We start from the raw sequence: 21,276 nt of genomic DNA on the forward strand, positions 1-21,276 counted from the left end.
TCTTGGAAAACTCCCCACTTTCCCGCCTCATTTTTTTCTTTTGTTCTTGTTGTTTGTTTGTTTGTAGAGTGAGAAAGCTTTTGGATACCGTATTGCTAAAGTCTTCCAAATTCCCTCATTCTAGGAACCCAGGAAACAGCACAGACTAGAGCTCGGGTTGGAATTCTTATTGCTATTGGTATTTGGCCCAGAAAAAAAGTCAAATAGGTTTTGAACTCAGTATCCCCAGAGGGATGAGGATGGATAACTCGCAGCTTACTGGAAGGGACAGTATTATCCAGCCTGTTAATTCCTCACAGGCGGGGGTCCATCATCCATCTAGATTTACAATGTAATCTCTACTTCAAAGGCTCCACAGGAGAAAGCTAGAGAATTCCTGTAAAGCACCTGACTAGGTCTGGTCACAAAGGGTTCAGGGACTTGTAAGCTTACACCAGCCGGTACTCAGGCTGCTCAGGCGAGGGCGAGGGCGACAGGAAAGCGCCATCACTTACTGTAGGATAAGCCAGGGTGTCTGGCACTCTGAGTGGATCTCTAGGATAGGCTAGACTCCGTGTCCGGGGCGCCTTTAAAAGCCAGAGAGCGAACGAGGGAGGGGTTTGAACCTGTTTGCGAACCGGGACTTGCACCACAGAGGGAAGGGGCGGGTTTACAGGCACTGGCCATTCCTGGCTCCCGTTTGAAAAGACCAATCAGGGTGCGTTTTACAAAGGCATCTGGAGGGGCTGTCTGGAGCAGGCGGAGTCACAGCGTGCCTGTCCCGCCCCGCTGGGTGCCTTGCGGCTGTGCGTGGTGGCCTGCTGGCCTGCTAGCTAGAATGTGATTTCATATTGGACAAGTAAGTGACCCTCCCAGGGGCTCTTGCAGGCACGCTCTCAGCCTGCTCCTCCTGGAAAAGCTTCTCCAGCCTCTTAGATGTTTCCCTCCTTCACCTTTGGGTCTCACAGCAGCCAAAGTATTGGCTGGCGATTCACTTTCTTAATGCCTTCTGGTGAGGTGTTCTGCCCAAGGGAGAGTACAGCTTTTCTCGGATCCCCAAGACTGCCCTACAGATGTCCGGGGCTTAAAGCCCTGTCACTCTGACCGGTGTACTGTTAATACAATCGTTTTGTTTCTTTCTCCTCAGGCCCCACAATTTGCAGACAATTCTCCAGACATTTTTAGTCTTTCAGGTTTGCCAATGCAAGGTTTTTGAAGGCAGGTGCTGTTTATGGCTTTAGAAGCTGAGCAGCCATAGGTAATGTTTGAGTAGTACATCAGTTTAGATGGGGTAATGCCATCTTGTTACAGAGGTGTAGGCCAGGAAGGGTCTAGGGGGATCTTTCAGTTTTATGAACTTCATGTCCATTTCAGGATGGAGATGATGCACTGAGGGGGACCTCCCTCTCGTTGGCTCTTCACCGAAGCATTGCTTATATCTCAGCACTAATTTTTCCCCTTAGTTAAACGTCTAGTTATGGCCATAGGTGCTGAAAGGCCATCATTCTTAGATTATGTGTGAAGTGGGAGTTGAAAAGCCCCAGCGGATTTTGCTTTTAAGTAGCAAATCAGTGAGGAAGAATTAAAGTCTTAGTCTGTGGCTCCATTTAAATGGTACATTTGCCTTTTGTTTTCTTGCTCTTCTAAAAAGGGTTTCTGGTCTTTACTGTGAGCAAAGTGTGAGTCCCGATGTTTCCCTCCTCAGTTGCTAGCTGGGGGTGCTGACACTCCCCTCCGCGTTCTGGAGTGTCCTGTAAGTGCCACCCTCATGCTTGGTCTGGACTCAGTGACTTCCGGCTTGGCTGTGTGAGCTGGTGTTATGGTGCCTGAGGGTGGGAAGTAGGGGTGAGGAGGGTCTGCAGATGTTTTTGGGGTGGTGACATAGGATTAGGAAGTCAAATCAGGCATGTTGGGGATGGGAATAACCCAGAAGGTGGAGTGCCCTTGTGAAGGAGGCCAGGCTCTCATCTAGGCTGTGATGAGTTTTGTTGTGAGCCGTGTCTTCTGGAATCTAGTTTCTTTTTTATAAACTTACACTTAAAATCACAACAATTGCTCTATGTTTAAAACCACCTCCACCACCACCACAACCACCACCTCCTATACCAGCACCACCATCACCATCACCTCCACCACTACCTACCACCATCACCGCCACAACAACCACCATCTCCTACACCAACACCACCACCATCACCAGCACCACCTCCATCACCACCTCCATCACAACCACCACCTCCTACACCAGCACCACCAGCACCATCACCACCACCATCACCCACCACCACTACCTACCACCATCACCACAACAACCACCATCTCCTACACCACCACCACCACCATCACCACCGCCACCACAACCACCACCTCCTACACCATCACCATCACCAGCACCACCTCCATCACCACCTCCACCACCTACCACCATCACCTACCACCACCACCCCACCTCCTCCTCCACCACCAATACCACCATCACCACCCACCAATACCACCACCACCTCTACCACCATAACCACCATCACCACCACTATCACCACCACCACCAGCATCAGAACCAGCATCAGCACCACTCACCACCAATACCATCACCACCACCAATATCACCTCCACCACCGCTGCAAAGCCCTATCTTTGGATTCCTAGCAATGAGAGGGTCTTAAATGGCTGTTCTCCTGGGCTGTCACTCAACACTGACGCCGATCACAGGAAGAGAGGTGCAATCATAGTTAGTAGGAGGTTCTGTTGAGGAATAACTGACATGCAATTAACTGTAAGGTTTAGATTCTGTTTGCTGAGATCTTATGCATTTCAGCATCATTGTTGATCATGGATATTAATTTATAATTTTCCTTTCTTGTGTTTTCTGAGTTAGGGAATGCTTTTTCCTTTTTGGTATCTGGAGGATGTAGAGTTAATCTATCTGTCCTCTCTCTTTGGTATCTGGAGGATGTAGAGTTAATCTGTCTTCTCTGTGGAGTTAGTGGAACTCCACAATGAAGTCACCTGGGCCTGAAGTTGTGTGTGAGGGGGTGGCAAGTCCAAAGCTATTTGATCGAAAGGATGAGGGGTCTGTGCTTCTTAGGCTTTCCCATTGCTGTGAGAAACCCAGGAGGAAAACAACTGAAGGGAGGAAACGTTATTCTGGCTCATGATGTCAGTTCATCATCGTAGGAACAGTTCACACCATGGTGGCCAGGAGGGGAGAAAGGGAGAAAGAAGAAGAATACGCTTCACTAGTGGGCTCCCTCTCTTCTCCTCTTTCATCACACCGGCTATGAGAGGGTGCCATCCATGTCCAGGGTGGTTCTGCTCTCAGTTAATCCTCTCTGGGAGTATTCTCACAGATATACCAATAGTATATGTTAATATACATATCTCCAGATAATATGATAGATTATAAGATTATAGATTATAAGATTATTTTAATATTATAGATTATAATATTATGGATAGTAGTACAGATTTATATATAATATAAATATATATTTATATATCTATATATAGATAATATATCCATAGATATGTATATTAACTAAAGCTGGCAGAGGCAGCATAAAACTAGTCAAGTTAAACGATATGTTTTATATATGTGTACATTTTGAAATAATTGCTACAGGCAAACCAGCTAACACATGTAACATTTGATATAGCATCCTTTTTCTTTGGTGATAAAAATTCTTATACTTTGATCTGTGAACAAATTTCAAGAATATAATGCCAACTCTATCACTGTGCTGTACACTGGATCTCCAGATGACCCACATATGAAACTGTCACAATTTACTTCTTTAGTGTGCATCCGTTACTAAATTATTATAGTTGTTATTTTTAATAATTTTGTCGTCTAGTAGCTATTATACTGGAGTTAAAAATTATTTGCTTGCCTTTGTTATACTAGTAGTGTATTCTGACATTGACTCTATGTCTGCCTTAACAGTGAGTTTTTCCTGTAACCTATTGTTATGTTATTCATTATGTTCCTTTTGTTTCGACCTGAAGACCCTGCTTAGGTCTCCTTCAGACAGATCTTCCAGTGGATGATGCATTCCCAGGTCTAGTTGTTTTGTTTCTCTCTCGTTCATTAATAAAGGACACTTTTGCTAGATTTATTTTTTTCTAGAAAGGAAAAAAAATGACTATATCATTCTGCTGTCTTCCCATGAGTAGAGTTTCTGCTGAGAAATACACTGTTATTCTAATGGAGACGTCTCTGTACGTGACATTCTTTTTTCTGTTGCTACTTTCCAGAGAGTTTATTTAGACAATATAGTTATGTACCTAAGTAGTCCTCTTGGGATAGAGCATGTCTGAGATATTTGTAGGCCTTTGAGGCTCGCATACCTGAATATCCACACTTTTCATAGGATTTGAGACGTTTTCAGCTCTTGTTAATTTAAAGTAGCATTCTTACCCCATTTCTTCTTTGGGAACTATTACATCATCTATTCCATCATTTTAGTTGTCAGCCTGGCAGGATCACCTAGGAAGACAGAGTCAATGATAGTTTGCCTGCAGCAGGTTGGTCTGTGGGCATTCATCTTCTCTGGAGAGGTTTTGGTCATTGTATCTTCTAATATTTCTGTTGACTCTTTGCTTTTTCTTACCTCCTTTAAGAACTCCCATTTCTTATGTCCTTTGACCTCCTAAAGTTATTTTGTATTTCCACTTTAATCTTTCTGTTGGGACTGGAGAGATGGCTCAGTGTTTAACAGCACTTGCTGGTCTTCCACAGGACCCAAGTTCAGTTCCCAGCATCCATGTTGGGCAGCTCATAATTGGCTGTAACTCCAGCTCTAGTGGGTTGCCCTTCTCAGACATCTCCATTCATGTGCACCTACTGCTCCCCATAATATTAAATTCCATTTTGGATAGTTTCTATTGTATTATCTTGAAGTTCACAAGTATTTTTGTTTTTTTGCTTGAATTCTGTAATCTTATAGAATTAGTTCTTCGTTGCAGACTTTACTTAGTTTCTGAATTTCAGCAACCTAGAATGTTCTTTGCATTTCTTACCTCTGAACTTTTACCTTATTTTTCCTCTAGATTTTTGGAACATAAAATACAGTTTTGGCAGTCTTTCCCTCTGATTACTGATTGTGTGTGTCAATACTATCTTACTGACCATTGTTTTACTTTTTTTTTTGTTCACGTTGGCTTTTTTGCTCCTGTTTCTTTGTAGGCATGGTAATTTATGTACATGTGTTGGGGAGGTGTTTGTACATGTGTGGGTGTGCATGTATACATGCAGATATATGTGCCCATAAGTGCTTGTCTGAAGGACAGAGGAGGAGATCAGGTGTCCTGTTCTATCACTCTGTCTTACTGACCTTGAAGTTCAGCCACGATTCAAGTTCCCAGGATCTGTCTGCTATTAATTCACAGTGCCAGGCCTTAAACAAACAAACAAAAACCAGAAACCCCAAACAAAGAAACAGACAAACAAACCTAGAATGATGGCGATTCAAATTCAGGTCCTCATACATATTCTCCTACCTGCTGAGCCATTTCCCCAGCCCTGTGCTTTTTATTTTATTTTATTTTTTTGTAGTAGCCACTCTGTATTTACACCATTAGTGCTATTTTTTCTCCTTGTATTTTTATGAATACACTTGAGATTTGTTCAGGGGCAAGCAAACAATTTCACCCTTTGGAATCTTGTTTTATGCTTTGTCAATTGGACTCTGAGCAGTATTCTGTATTCTGCCTAGGACTGTGTTATAACACTAGATATGAGGGTGTAGGTTATATGGTTCCTATAACTTTACTTTGGTTAAAAATAGAAGTTGTGAACTACAAGTTTTGAATAAAATATATAGAAGGAACCACTTGAAGGTGAAGAAGGGATTTTGAAATACCAAGACACCAGTAAGAATGAAGAACTTTCCCTCTAGAAGGCCAGGCGGATCATGATAAAAGACGTACGTGTATTAGAAGGAAATGTAAGATGGTGTAGAAATAGATTTGTTTTTAGAAAAGGAATTATGCAAAAGATGAGGCTAGATTGACTACCTGGAGGTCTGGATGGTAGAACTACACCTGAATGGAGTTAACATACTCCATGAATAGAAGGAAAGAGTGGAGAGTGTGTTTGGGGGAATAAATGAGCTTGATGTATAAAGGAAAATTATATTTCTTATCCAGATGAAACATACTTTTCTCCAGAAATCTCTATTTGGAAATCATCATTAGCAAGGATAGCTCCATCAATGCAGTGGAGGTCAGAGAGAAGGGTCATTATACAGTGCTGTTTGTATGGGCTGGGTCCAGGGAGGGCTGGGGAAAGGAGTGATTATTTAGGTTGAATTGTTTGCTCGTCCTTGGCTATCTAACTAGATTTGTGGTTGAGCTGTTCTAAAGTTCTCTGCAAACAAGGCCAAATGCTGAGTCACTTGGGTTCTGCTAACTGGCTATGAGAGAGATACTAGGAAAGTGGGGAGCGGGGCATGGAAGTCAAAGGTAGAAAAAGATTTTAAAATCAAGAGTGATTTAGACAGCTCAGACTCAATTTGCTTACCAAATTCTGAGATAGTAGAATTATGCGGCAACTTTATTGTTAGAGTGATTCTAATTTAGGATTTAAAAAAAAAATTGCCTTGTGACATGGGTGGGAAGAGCAGACTGTTGAAGACCCCTGGGTCTTTGGGAGGTCCCTCACCTCTCAGAAGCATTGCTTTGGGTCCAGCTGTTGTGGGCACCCCAGGGTTGTAGGCAAGATTAGCATGGCCTTTGGCTGGGGTTAAGTTTCTGGCACCCTTGGTTGCCACAGAGAACCTCCATAATTCCTTATGGAATTATGTTTTTATCCAAGGTGGGGGTCAGCTTCAAAATAAATAAGGTCAAGGAAAACTTAGGTGCGTGTGAATGCAGTTGTTAAAAACACAGGGAACATTGCTTTCTATTGGTTTCCTAGGGAAGCCCAGGGATTTGAGGAAGATTACTGTTACTGTCCCCCTTCACTGAGTTTGTGAGGGTTCCTGGGCTGTTTCTCTTTTCCCCTCAATGACACATCAATTTTTTTAGCGAACCTACAAAATAATGGATTTTTACTATGACATTTTTACATGTGTGCTGTTATGCTTCAAGAACATACTGTTTTTGGTATTATTGTGTGATGATGGGAGGCGTGGACCATTTATTCATTTCGTCTAGTTATATTGTACCCAGGGGGCCCTCATCAATGGGAAGGGAAATAGAAGACTTCGTATTCATTGACGTTATGAACCGGCCAAGCTCGCCTAGCCTCTGCACTGTCTCGTGGAAGACACGGGTAACATGAACAGCATTCTAATAATACTCTAATCGTCGCTCTTGGTCACCCTGAGTAATAATGTTCCAGATATGCACTACCATGTCTGTTCCTTTAAAGGACAATGCAAAGGGGTCGTAACATGTCATCTAAGGGCTTGTTTGTTTGTTTCCTTGCTTGTTTATTTTGGTCTTTTAAACAGGGACTCATTCTGTAGGATTAGCTTGGAACTCACTAAGTGGTATAGACTAGCCTTGAATTCACACTGATCCTCCTGCCTCAGCCTTTCAGATCAGCTGAGATTGTAGGTGTGAGCCACCAGGCTTGGCAGAATTTGCTTTTTAAGTTAATACTATATGATTCAGCATGTTTCCGTCGTTCTTCTTTCTTATTCTTTTTTAAATATATCAGCCTTAAAAAAAAATCCCTTCTCAATAAACAGGTGTTAATTTCATCTTTTTTTTTTTCTTGCAAGGGTACTAAAGAGGGTGATCTCGGGGCGGGGGGGGGGTAAGGTCTAGAGTAGAGAAGCCGACAGGAGGGCCTGTGAAGAAGCGGCATCCCAGCTGTATCTATGTTGGTAGTTTAGCCCAGGATAATCCTGATGATGTTGGTAGTTTAGCCCCGGATAATCCTGACGGGTGTGTTTGAGGAGTGGCAGGCTGTGTTAGTTTATAAATAACTGATCCTTTAGGTTCTGAAGTGGTTCTCCACTTTTCTAATTCTGTGACCCTTTAAAGCAGTTCCTCATTAAAATTATTTCATTGCTGCTTCATAACTGATTTTGCTACTGTTATGAGTTGTACTGTAAATGTTTGCTATGCAGGATATCTGCTATGCAACCCCTGTGACCCACAGGTTGAGAAACACTGCTTTAGGCCTTTGTCCTTGGGCCTTCTAACTACCTGTCCACGTTTCATGAACAGGTAAACTTGAGACGAGACCAAAGACCGCAGCCATTCTGGCCTTTGTCTGAGGCAGGTGTTTTGTTGTGCAGAATGGATTTTGTGGCTTTCCCTGAGACTGTCTGAGATGTCTGTCTGGCATCCTCATTAAGGTTGGTGGGATCTTCTGCTGTTTTAATTTGAGTGACTTTCTGGGAAAACCCGTGGATTTTGGCCAAAATGCTAATGATGATGGCATTACTTTGAAGGACTGGTTCTGAAGAAAATGATTTCGTAGTTAATTATGTTAGCAAATCAACAGCAGCCTCTTAGAGGGGGAACGTGATAGGGGAGAAACTGCATGTATATTTAAGTTATTCATAATTCAAATAAGGGTCAGGAATTCATTTCCCAGAAAGAGGAGTATATGTGAAAGTAATTCATGTTTGCTTATCATTTCCATATTGTAGCTGTAGGGCAAATCTGGAATTAAAGTAAAATCGCTTCACGTTTAGGATAGGACACCCACCCCACTTAGTGCCAGTTCAAACGTTTTCCTACTTCTAGGCAACGGGAGATCTTCAATCCGAGCCTGTGGTGAACCTGAGTGTCAGTAGGGTTTGGAGAAGGGAAGACCCTGCGAGGGGTCCATGGATACTCATCCGGATGGACTCTATTCTCTCCCCTTCCTTCCTCTTGAAGTTGGCTCCCTGTCATGGAGTAGGACAGTCACAAAGAGGAGTGCCGTATACACAGAATGGTTGCTGCATTAGTTACTATAAGTTAGCACCTCACAGAAGAGTTTATTTTGGTTTAAGTTTCTAGGGGAAGGTTGGGCAGTGGTGGCGCACACCTTTAATCCCAGCTTTTGGGAGGCAGAGGCAGGTGGGTCTCTGTGAGTTTGAGGTTAGCCTGGTTTATGCAGTGAGTTCTAGGACAAATAGGACTGTTTCACAAAGAACCCCCCCCCCCCTCTTGGGGGAGAGTGGGGAAGTTTCAGGGAAAGGCATGGAGAGATGAGATTAGAGCAGAAAGTTAAGAGACCACATCTTCAACTCTAATCACAAATCAGAGAGAATGCATTGCAAACCTGGCAGGGTATAACCTCTTAAAGCCCACCCCAGGGATGCACTTCCTTCGGGAAGACTGCACCTGCTAACGCTTCCTTAGTGTGTCCAAACAGTGACACCCATTGTGTACCCCGTGTTCAAACATCTGAGCCTGTGGGGGGATGTTCTCATTCACACCACCACTGTTGATTATAATATTTCTGGACCTCTTTAGAGGAAGAGAAGCCTTAGTTCTTTTTATTTAAAATGTTATTCGATTACTTAATGGATTGACAACTTTCCAACCTCACAACTCATTAGTCCCGCTTATTGCCATATTATATTATGTTGTTCCTCTCTGTAAATATAAGGAAGTAAGATTTATTGAGCTATGTTATCAGGCTAAGAAGACGGCTCAGAGGGTAAGAGGCCTGGCTGTTCATCCCGTCTGTCCTTCCATAGGACACCGATTTAATGCTCACATAATAGCTCACAATCATGTGACTCCAGTCACACTGCATTTGATGTTTCCTTCTGGCCTCCATGGGTATCAGACATGCACATAGTACACAGACATATGCAAGCAAAACCACCCATACACAAAAATAATAAAATAAAAACTGTAAAGGCAGCATTTGCTAATCAGAGCACGGAGAAGGCCTTTCTAATTTATGATGATTGAGAACGGCTCTCAGAATAAAGACTTGGGTCAAGGAAGTTTGATTAGTGCCCAAGGCTTCACTGGTAGTACGGGTTCTAGACATTAATTTGAACATGGTCTCTTCCCCCTACACTGGACCTTGAAATGTTCTCTAAGGGGCTGATCCTTCCCTTTCAGCTCCCTCTGTGTGTGAATGGGAGAAGCTGCGTATGCAGTAGTGGGTGTTTATAGCCTTTCACCCTGCTACAAAAGTCATGGGGCAACAGAAGAAGGTTTATAAGCAGGCGAGGGCTGTTTTAGAACACAAGGTTTGTATGGAAGCTACGAGGGGAGGGCAAGAGGAAGGGGGAGGAGGGGTGACAACACAAATAATGAACAAGAATTTTAGTGAAGAGGACACGGCAGATCCAGTGTTTCATTGGTTCAAAGTTTGTTGGTGAGGTTTGGGTTGTCTCCTGATGAGTGAGGGGTTTATTCATGACAACCTTAGGAGGTGGACCATTCATTGGACCTCAGGCATGTTTTTGTCAACTTGACACTTGCTAGGTGTATTAGCTTACTATTTGATTGCTTATAAAACTCCATGACCAAGACAACTAATAAAAGAAAGCATTTAACTTGTGACTCACTGAGAGGGTTAGTCTATGACTGTCATGGAAGAATAATGACAATAAGCAGGCAGGCAGGCAGGCAGGCATGGTGCTGGAGCAGTAGCTGAGTTTACATTGCATCCACAAATGAGGTGTGTGTGTGTGTGTGTTTGTGGAGAGAGAGAGGGGGGGGAGGGGAGGGGAGGGGAGGGGAGGAGAAGAGAGGAGAGAGAATGATAACACATCTTCTCCAAGGCCACACCTCCTAATCCACTCCAGCAACTGGAGACCAAGCATTCAAGTATATTCTGTGGGGCCATTCATTCTCATTCAAACCTCCACACTGGAGTTTTCTGGGAAGATAAACCTAAATTGATAAAATGCCTCCATCAGTTGCCTCTAGACACGTTTGTAGGGCATTTTCTTGGCTAATGACAGTTGTGGGAGAGTCCAGCCCATTGTGGTGGGGCCACCCCTGGGCAAGTGGTCCTGAGTTGTTTAAGAAAGCAGACTGAGCAAGCCGTGAGGAAGGGTCCAGTAAATAGCAGTCGGCTTAGTTCCTTCCTCCAGGTTCCTGCCTTGAAGCCCTGCCTTGACTTTCCTTTTGGGAATGTGATCCTAGATGTGTAAGCCAAACAAACCTTTTCCTCCCTAAACTGCTTTCGGTCATGACCTTTATCGCAACAATAGAAACAGTAACTGGAACACTTCCTGTTACCCTGTATTTATCTTTTAAAAATAAATGGCTTGTTACAAAACAGAAAGATCCTCAAAGTGTAGACGAGCCCCAAGTTCTCCTCTGGTGTGAATCACAGCTCCTGCACCAGCAGCAAAGGTCTCTATTCTTCGGAGAAAGGCTGAGTAGGATAGAAAGCGAGAAACCGCTTAGCTGCTATTTACAGTTTTATTAGGCACATTAGGTTTTTTGCTTGAAGTATCTCCTGGGCCCCTTGAATGAGTGTCCTGATCTCATCCCTAAAGGCTCTGCCCACGGTGCAGAGGACATAAACACCCAATCCACAGCAACATGTGACTACTTATTACACAAATCAGGATAATTCCTTTTTCAGTCTCATTGCTGTCTTACACTGGCATAGAAAAAAACATCACTGGGCTTTGTGTCTGTGTGTGTGAAATGAGATTTTAGGTATGATGATAAGATCTAATAATAGGTAATATGTATTTTAAATAAACTTTGGTATTAAAAAGCTTGCAAATAGAAACCATTACAAACCAAAATTTCATATATATATTATATACATACACACATATAATAGATAAAGAAACAAATGTATGTGTGGGTATAGTGTACGTGTAGAAAAGAAAGAAGGGTAAATAATAAATATAGGTAATAGAAGATATATACTTAGAAGATGTACAGCTGGTTGTTTTCTTAGGTCTAACTCTGTCATGGGTTTTTCATTTTTATGGTGGATACGTGCCTAAAAATACATTCAGTAGTGAAGGTCTGAAGTCCATTGTGAAGTCCATTGTGTGCCACAGCTTCCGTTTCCAATGGCTGCTCTGTGTAGCCGTTCTTTGAGATGCGCAGACTTTGGGTCTTGTTAATTTTGGCAATACATATTAAAAGGTCGCGAAGTCAGGAGGAGACACAGTGCTGGGAGCTGTGGTGAGTCTGTCTGAGCATCGTTTTGAGTTGCCGGGCCCTGGATTCTTGGTGACACTGTACTATTTATTTCTAAAGGAACTGTCCCTTTCGAATCCTTTCTGTGCTCACCTCTTCTCTTATTTTTCCCAATAGTCACTTGGCGTACAGAATTTGTATCATTGTGTGCTGGGAAGAGAGACGCGTGTTAAATCAGCCTGTTGGGATAAGGACGTTGCTTTTCTTTCTGTCCCAGTGGTGCGTCCACCCATCAGCTTCGGAATGAGTTCCTCGGTTGGGCTGGACCTTCTCTACATTGTGCCCTAGTGATAGAGAGATGGCCAAGGAGGACCCGGCCATATGCTCCCCTGTCAAGATGCCTCTCTTCTTAGGATAACGTCTGTGTTTCTGCTTGGAGCTTCTCTGGAGAACCTCTGAGCTCAGAAACAATGAAAGTGATGGGTGGTGTTTTCTCTTGATGCATGGCGTCCGGAAGGGGTTTGATGATCTCTGTGCTATGGGATTCACAGGGGAGGCCCTGGTGTTCAGTGTCTTTAGGTCTTCACAGTTGGGCACATGACTGATCACTCAAGGGGTGAGTGGGTGACTTTCATTGTTGACAGATGCTTTTGTTGCTACATGTTTTGTTTTTATTTAGTATTTTGAATTTGTCTTGCTCTCTGAGAACTGACATTTTCATTTTCTGTTCCTTCTCTGTATTGTGGGCTTTTCTTGGGCAGGAAGTCTGGTAGCGATTTGTTGTCTAAGGACATTTTTTGCTTTTCTTTCTCCCTGTTCTCCCTTTCTCCCCTTTCGCCTGCACTGGACCAGACCCTGTGCTATAGGTGAATTCTGGACATGGCCTGTGCTCTCTTCCAGGGGCTTCTCAGCCTCTGCCTGTGGAGGGACTTGGCTTAGTCCCTTCTCCTCAGTGCAGTGGTTCTCAGCCTTCCTAATGCTGCAACCCTTTAATATAGTTCCTCATATTGCGGTGACCCCCAACTGTAAAACTATCTCACTGCTACTTCCCAATTGTAATTTTGCTACTGTTATGAATCTCAATGCAAATTTCTGTGTTCTAGGCGACCCCTGTGAAAGGGTCATTTGATCCCAAAGGGGTCGTGACCCACAGGTTGAGAAACACTTGGATGCTACCCCATACTGGTCACTCCATACTTCACATCCAAAGCACACTTACGTTGCTTATACGTTTGCACCATGTCATAGGTGAATTTGGATGGAAGGTATTGTTTAGTTGCCACAGATTCCACAGGCTTGGGAATCGAAGAAGTATCGGGGGTATTTCTTTTGAGCTACTCCTGGCAATCAGACAGCTCTAAAATTTATGTCCCCTGAGCTGCGAAGCTGAGGAGGAGAGCGGTCATAGGCAATTTCCTTTCACTTCAGGAGGGAAAGTGCCCGTTGGCAGGCTGCTCTCACTTGTTCCTGGATATTGCTGGCAGATACAATAGAGAACCGGGTATTGTTGCCTTGTTGACTCTTTCCTTGCTGTGTAAAATTTTCTCACCATCTTCGAGCATGTGAGATGCGCTCCCAGGAGTCTTGACTCCTTCCTGTTAAAGACTGAAGTGGACAGTCCAGGCTTCCCTGTGGCTTCTCTTAGCTCCCAGTCTTACCCAAACCTGATTGCAGTGTAACTAAATATTAAATTGCACGAGGCTGGAGTCCATGAGTTCCCAGTAGAGTACAAAGATCAATGTTGAAAGAGGACGTTGAATTCCGTCTCCGCTCCTGGGACACGGTTTCTGTGGGCTGTCACTAACTAAACTGACCCTGGAGGAGTGGCTCTTTAAGAAGCAGACTCCAAGGTGAGGATGTGGCTCTGGGAAATAGTCTCCCTGTGACTAGATTATTTAAGGGGGAAGAAGGGAACACATAGGCAGCACAATTCCTGAGGGATTGCCTTTAGCAGAGACGCTGTAGTATTTACTCCCTTCTAGGAATGGCTGGCATAGTTCTGCAAAGAGCAGTCCTGATTTCCAGTTCTCTTTTCTTTCCTCACGTGGCGTTTGAGCAGCTGGCACGTCTGCTGAGGAATCAGCTGTGACATGTGTGGTTTCCTGTGGTACATTTCTGATATTGTTTATATAGGTGGTTATTTCATGAACCGTATAAATATTTATCATACGCAAGAGCCTTTTGATCATACATAGGGGCCAGGAGTCAGGGCAGCCCGTGCTGGGGACTTGGAAGGACCTGATTTTTCAGGCATCTTCTAGACTGAGCTATTAGGACTTGTGGGCAGCCCAGCTTGAATTTCTGTTCATTATTTCTTCTTTCTCTTTGCCATCCTGTGGCCATGGCCTTCTTCTTCTTTCCCCACCACCCACCCCAAACAGCTGTTTTTGTCTTGGTTTGCTTTGTTTTGTTTTTTAGCATGTTGCTCTTTGCCTAACAACAGTGAAATGAAACCTAAGTTCTACTCCTCATCATTCATAAAGCAGTCTTTGGAATTTCCCTAACCTGGCCTGGAATCATAGCCTCTGTCTCTGCTATGCCTTACCTAGGGTGGCCCTTCGAACACCTCGGTTTATTTCCCTGAGAAAAGGGTCTCCCATTGCGCAGTTGAGAGGGCTACAGAACGGAGCAAATAAAATCATGAAGTCAGGTAGGTGATTAGTAGGGGAGAGCTCAAGAAAGACCAGCTTTTGTGGTATATGCTGTTGTTATTGAAATTACCAAAGGTTTGTATTTCAGTTTTAGCTGAATATTGTGAAAAGGGCCCCGAACTCAGCATTGTAGGCTGCGGTTCAAATCCTGGGGCTGGCTTTTGCTGCCTGTGTGCTTTAGACAGATTACGCTTGCTGTTGGGATATAAAGTAGCGAGTGACAGATCACTAACCTCATAGATTGGGTCTCTAGTACTGTAAACACTTGATAGAAACAAGCAACACAACGGGATCCCCACCCCTTCTTCAATTTGAAAGGGAATATTGTTTCCTTTCAATTAGAAAATATTATTTCCTGATTAGAAAAGGAATAGTATTTTCTCTGATTCTTAGGTTTTTGTTTCAATGGGTACTGATTAAGTTTGGAGTTCAGGATACGGACAACTGTACTTGTAACCCAGGGACAAAGGGCACAGAGTAGGAGGGGCATGGGACCTGCTTGAGTCTCCTGGCAGAGTCTTCATAACATACAGATCTGGTTTCAGGGAATCCTGGTGCTCAAGGGCTCAGTCTTGCTTGATTTCGGGCTCCAGGTGTGGAAACAACTTTCAAAGAGATTAAGACGAGAATGGAGAAGCGGTGAACATGCGTGTTGAATTAGGATCTCTTTCTTCGAAAAACATGTACTGGGAGGTTTGTGTAGAGGTTTGTTCTGCTGGGAGAACACCTCCCTGGCTCCCAAAGGCCTCTTGGCTTCCCATAGGATGCCTAGTAATACTTATGGAAGTTGGAGGATTGCTACACAGAGGCACTATGGGGTTGTGGAAAGACAGTTTTTGAATGTGGACAGCCTGGCTTTTAAGTTAGATAACCTCAGCACAGCAGGCAAAGGCCCTTAACACAGTCCTTGGCAAATCATCCTTTGGTAATGGAAGACCACCAGAAGGGAGCAGAGCATCTTAACACAGGTTAGGGGCTTGAGAGTGGATGGCTTACCATCTCACTTAGTGTTTGCATGGACTATTGGAGTATATTGCTTTGGTCAGCTAGGACTTTAAATAAAATGAAGATGGCAGTAGTTGTGTCCTCAGTGGTTTTCAGGATCAGGGTGTAGCATGGAAACAGACTGCTTAGCAGGGCGTTGTATACATAGTGAACACGGCCCCTTTGGCTCTTCCCCTAATGATGGTCTCTTATGACACTCAGTTCCTTCACCAAGTCCCAAGGGCTTGTTGAATCTCTACTTTGTGCCAGACCCTGGCTACCCTGGTACAGTTTGAGGCAACTATAATGGTTACAGTGTACTTTTCACACGAAGTTAGGGCTCTCTTGAGGATAGGTTCTTTTCCTAGATTTACAATCCAGTCTAGAGCAAGTCCCCATCTGGAGAGTGGAACTCATTCTCTGATTTTTCTTGGTGGTTAGTGATAAGACATTGTTCTGCCTGCGGAGGAAGGTGGTATCAGAGGAACCCCGGGCCAGCTCCATAGGGAATCTCTTTTGTCTTGGGGTTGGCAACATAGAAAGAAGCCGGGATGTTCCTGACCAGGTGTAAGGCAGAAGCTTTGTAGAGATTCTTCATTTCCTACGTATTATCTGGTTTGTTTCAAGGTAATACTATTCAAGGAATAGTGTCAGGCAAGAGCAGATGCTCTTGGCGTTTTTGGGTCTGTGGTGTGATGGTTAATGCTGTCAGCTTGACAGAACCTACGGTGACCCGGGAGATGGGCCTCTGGGTATGCCCATGGGGATCATGTTGCTTGCGTTAGCTGAGTTGAGAAGACTGCCCCTCCATGCATGGCACCCCTCCCTGGCTCGGATCCTGGACCATGTAAGTGGAACTCAGATGCTGCGCACAAGTGTGCATTCCCTGGCCACCTCTATTCCAGCTGTGGGTTCAGTGTGGCCGTTGGCTCCAGGCTTCTGCAGCCTTGGTTTCCCCATCCTGATGCTGGCTTGGACCCTTGATCTGTGTGCCAGAGTAAGTCCTTTGTCCCTCAAGATGCTTCTGTTAGAGTGTTTGACCGCAGCAGCAGCAGAGTGACTATGGTATCTGGGAAGGAGCTGCTGCCCCAGGCTTCCATGGGAATGGCAGAAGCAAGAAGAAATTCATGTAAAACGAGGTGCCTGTGGCTGGTGGCAGGTGGGCAGAACAGATGCCAAGGGCGGTATGAGGCAAGGCATCCTCTTGTGTTGTCCGTCACCTTGTCCTCAGAGGAGTGCCTAGTGTAAGAACAGCCTGATTACTTCATCATATCCCAAGAAGACAGAAATCCTCCCAGTGGATTCCAGGATACCATTGACAATAAGAATCACTCTGATTTCAGGGAAGCTAAATATGAAAACAAAAGTTTGCTTAGAATGTGCCTATGTGCCAGGTGGTGGTGGCGCACGCCTTTGATCCTAGCACTTGGGAGGCAGAGGAGAGGAGGAGCTCTGTGAGTTCGAGGCCAGCCTGGTCTATAGAGCAAGTTCCAGGACAGGCTCCAAAGCAACAGAGAAACCCTGTCTCAAAAAACAAACAACAACAACAACAAAATAAACAAAACAAATAAAAAAAGAATATGGCTGTAACCATTTTAAGAAAATACTTAACTGGTTGATACAAAGTTTAGAAGAAACCAGCACACTAGGAGATTTAGTGATGGGTGCATAACAGCCATGGTAACTGGCAGCACAGCAGGGCAGTGGCATACCATGCCCCTGGGAATGCCCCAGGCGCTCCCTTCTGGCCTTCTGTAAGTACACCTATGATACATATACTATTTTGACATTTACATTTAGTGTGTTTCCCAGAAAGCAACCCTGTTAAGAGACACGTGACTGTATAAGCACAGACAGTAATTCAAACAAAAAAATGTATGACTGGTTTCATTTTTTTGTCTATTGGTTCACTGATTCAGGAGTTCATTCAGTAAACTATTATTGAAAACCAATTATAATCCAGACACTGGGAGGAAGTGGGGATGTAGAAGTCAGTAACTTTCTTTTTTTTCTTCCAGGTTTAGTCCAATAAGGGAGATAGACAAAGAAACTCACCACCAAAAATTGTGGTCCAGAGCGACAGCGTTTGAAATGGAAGTATAGACACTGTACTGCATCGACAGCCTTTGTAGATATTAAAGAACAGCAAGGAGGTCCCCGCTTAGAGAGGTGGAGGATGGAGCTGGGGAGGAAAGCGCAACTGATAAGAGGAGCCTCCAGCAGTGTTGAGTGCAGCGTATTTCCCAGACTGTGAGGATATTTAGGACTCCGGTTCGGGGGAGGGCAGGGCAGTATTCATTGGTCTTCACTTGTTGAGGACTTCAGGTTGTCCAACTCTATACTGATGGTATTGTGCTGCCTTGAGAAAGAGCCTTGTGGAGTAACAAATACGGTGTCCATCGTGGCTTGATCCTGGAAACCTGACTGGGGACACTAGGAAATGAAAGGCTGGACACACAGACACAAGTAAAGAAAAGTCAGGACTGGGTGGGTTGTGCACGCTCTGGTGGAGATGTACCAGCAGCATCTGGGCTGTGGGAATGGGGGTTATTGTATACAGTTGTAGGAGGAGGCGGGGTTATTGTGTACAGTTGTAGGAGGAGGTGGGGTTATTGTGTACAGTTGTAGGAGAAGGTGGGGTTATTGTGTACAGTTGTAGGAGGAGGTGGGGTTATTGTGTACAGTTGTAGGAGGAGGCGGGGTTATTGTATACAGTTATAGGAGGAGGTGGGATTATTGTATACAGTTGGAGGAGGCAGGGTTATTGTATACAGTTATAGGAGGAGGTGGGATTATTGTATACAGTTGTAGAAGGAGGCGTTGGTTATTGTATACAGTTGTAGAAGGAGGCGTTGGTTATTGTATACAGTTGTAGGAGGAGGCGGGGTTATTGTATACAGTTGTAATGGGAGGCGTGGCTATAATAGCTGACTGAGGAGGTGGGGTTGGCTAATCTTGGTAGGACGTCTCTATGGGTAGAGGAGTCTCAGGCTGTATACATTCAGGAAGAGGAAAGTGCAGCTGACATGTTTTTTTTTTAATGGACGGGGTAAGGCTTTGGCTTTCCCATGGGTCTGAGGCATGGCCAGTCCTTGATATGGTCATACTCATCGATATGGTAATCCTCATGTTGCACATTAAACATTCATTCAGGACTTTCTTTACTCCCCATAAACTGCTAAGAGAAGGAAGGGAGGATGCGACTAACAGCTCAGCATTTATCTCTTTCATTTCAATTTTTGTTCTTATTGCTTAATGGCTTAAAGAGAAGGTGTCACTGCCGAGTGCCTGAAGGAATGAACTGGAAAACTGGTACTCATGTCTGTATGAGCTCTCAAGGGAGGAAAGGCAGGGAGACAGGAGGAGCCACCTGCTGAGACTGGGAACCCTCTCAGGCTCAGGGGGAGGCAGTGAGCATCATTACTCCTGCGTCTCCATTTTCTTCTTCACCTGCCACCGAGCCAAAGGGAGCACATGCAGATGGGAAATCACTGGGATTAAGGGAGAAGCTATCAGTTTTAACAAAATTGGTTTTTCTTTTCTCTTTGTTCCTTTTTATTGGAATAAATATCCAGGAGGCAGTAACTGAACATCTGCTGGCTGACTTGTTTAGAATCCCCAAGAGTGTTGTGGCCAAGGAACCATCGCTTTTCTGAAGCTGAGGGTGTACACTGTTGCTCAGGTTAAAACTGAAGCTACAGGAGCTCCTACTGCCTGGATGGCCAGGGAGGCAGCTGCACCGTGCCCGTGAAGCCACTTGAGACTGGAGAGCGAGAGCCCTGGGAGACTTTGTGTGCCATGTGGCTCACCTTGTGAGCAGCCCCTGGGCCCAGGGATTTCTGGGGGTTCTCAGGTCAGGTTTCCTTGTAGCTCTCCGGGGGTCTGCCAGGAAAACAGATCATCTAACACACTCTTGATCCTGTGTCTCCTGGGTCTCCTCCCAATTCCCAGTCAGTTCATGATGGCTGTGGTGTATCTGTTTCTTCTCAAAACCATTATGTCAAGCTTCTGCAGGAAAAAAGCAGCAGCCTGAGGCTCAGGGGCACACAGGTGGGGAGTTCAGGCCTAGCTGCCCCAGTGAAGCATGGGAAATGCCTTCCGTTTCCAGACACTGGTTTCTTTGTCAGTGAAATGTGGCATCGCCATCGTGATGGACTTTGCTATTTAGCAGTGTGTGGACCGCATGTGAAACAAAAAGCTACTTGCCTTGGAGAGTCTTCCTTGCTCCAGAGCATGGCAGAGACTTCCATATAATTTCCTCCAGTCATAGAGAAGAGCGGACTTCATGCTGCTGCGTACACAGCTTGTCATGGGTACCTGTGAGGCTGACTTGCTGCATGACTGACTAGAAAATGATGCTTCTTTCTGTTCCAAGGCTGCTTGTCTTATGGATCCAGATTCCCAGAGTAAACATCCGTCTCTATCTGGCTCTATCTTGGTTTCCTTCTACCCCCTCATTGCTCTAACTTGGCTTAAGCCATTATTTAGTTCCTACTCCCATCCAGGAATGGGAATGCTGCGTGTTAGATGTTCCCTTTCTTTGACCACCTTGCTCAGTGCCTATACAACCTTTGACTAGATGCATAAATAATAAACGGCTCCCGTTCAGGTGGTTCGATTCCCTTTTCTCTCCAACTGGAAGATGTTTCTCGGCTGCCCGTGTGGGCCTCTCTGTCTTCACATAGTGTTTGCACTTGTTCACCACAGGCGAAGGACCATGATGTCTGCTGGAGACCAGGAGCCAGGTCACTACTACGTGGGCATTGATGTTGGAACAGGTAGCGTCCGTGCAGCTCTGGTGGACCAGCAAGGGATCCTGCTGGCTTTCGCAGAAGAGCCGATTAAGCAGTGGGAGCCCCAGGTCAACCACCATGAGCAATCCTCCGAGGACATCTGGGCAGCGTGTTGCCTTGTTACCAAGGTGAGAGCCAAACCACCGTGGTTCATGTGCATGCAGTGTTTGTACGTGTGCACTTGGTGTTCATAGGATGTTAGGGTAACTTGAGGCCCGAAGCTGGATGATGTCGGCTTTGCCTTTCAGAAGCAAATGTTTCAGGTACTGGGAATGATAGGACAGCTGGCATGGGAAGTGTGCACTGCCGCAGCCAGTACATTGTATCTGGAGCTGACTCTGAAGGGCAGGGGGATGGGGAAGACAGGAAAGAGAATGGGGGAGCCTGAGATGTAGACATGAGGAAGTGAGGGTCATAGGTGAATCACAGGGCGCCTCTGTCATATGCCAATGCGTAAACAGACACTGTGGTTGAACCTTTGTGACTGCCTTACAGCTAGCACTACCCCCTTTTATTTTTGTATCAGGGAGGAATGGGGAAAGAGAGCGCTAGCCAGCTTACCTGAGCTCAGGTAGTCGTTAGTAGTTAGTGATCTGCAACTGCAGGGTGGGAACCTAACTAAACATCCAGCTCCTATTAACAATGAGCTGTGGATCCTCCCAGGGGAACACACAAGAAGCACCTTGTTCTGGACAGGAGAAGCAACAGGGGTAAGCCATGGAGGCAGGGAATCATGGCATGTTCTCAGAGAGCTGGGCATCGTCTTATGATCCCCACTCTTGCTCATCTGGAGTGGCCTGTGATAAGACTGGGCTTGCTGGTTGAAAGAAGGAAGTGGCGCTAGCTGTGAC

At 44.9% G+C, this 21,276-nt stretch overlaps 1 protein-coding gene across 3 annotated transcripts in view; it reads left to right on the forward strand.

The window, feature by feature from the left end:
- Window positions 1–703: 703 nt before the first annotated feature.
- Fggy (FGGY carbohydrate kinase domain containing) overlaps window positions 704–21,276 on the forward strand; it is a 364,222-nt gene continuing 343,649 nt past the window's right edge. For 2 of the 3 annotated variants that reach the window (XM_075945971.1, XM_075945973.1), the window contains exons 1-2: window positions 704–838; window positions 20,340–20,553. In XM_075945971.1, the coding sequence (XP_075802086.1) occupies window positions 20,350–20,553 (204 nt within the window). In that variant the 5' untranslated portion in view covers window positions 704–838; window positions 20,340–20,349. Of the gene's footprint in view, window positions 839–8,218; window positions 8,286–20,339; window positions 20,554–21,276 lie in introns of those variants that run through there. The other variant, XM_075945972.1, reaches the window with a different exon arrangement.

Source organism: Microtus pennsylvanicus, chromosome 13, assembly GCF_037038515.1.
Source record: "Microtus pennsylvanicus isolate mMicPen1 chromosome 13, mMicPen1.hap1, whole genome shotgun sequence".
Taxonomy (NCBI): Eukaryota; Metazoa; Chordata; class Mammalia; order Rodentia; family Cricetidae; genus Microtus; species Microtus pennsylvanicus.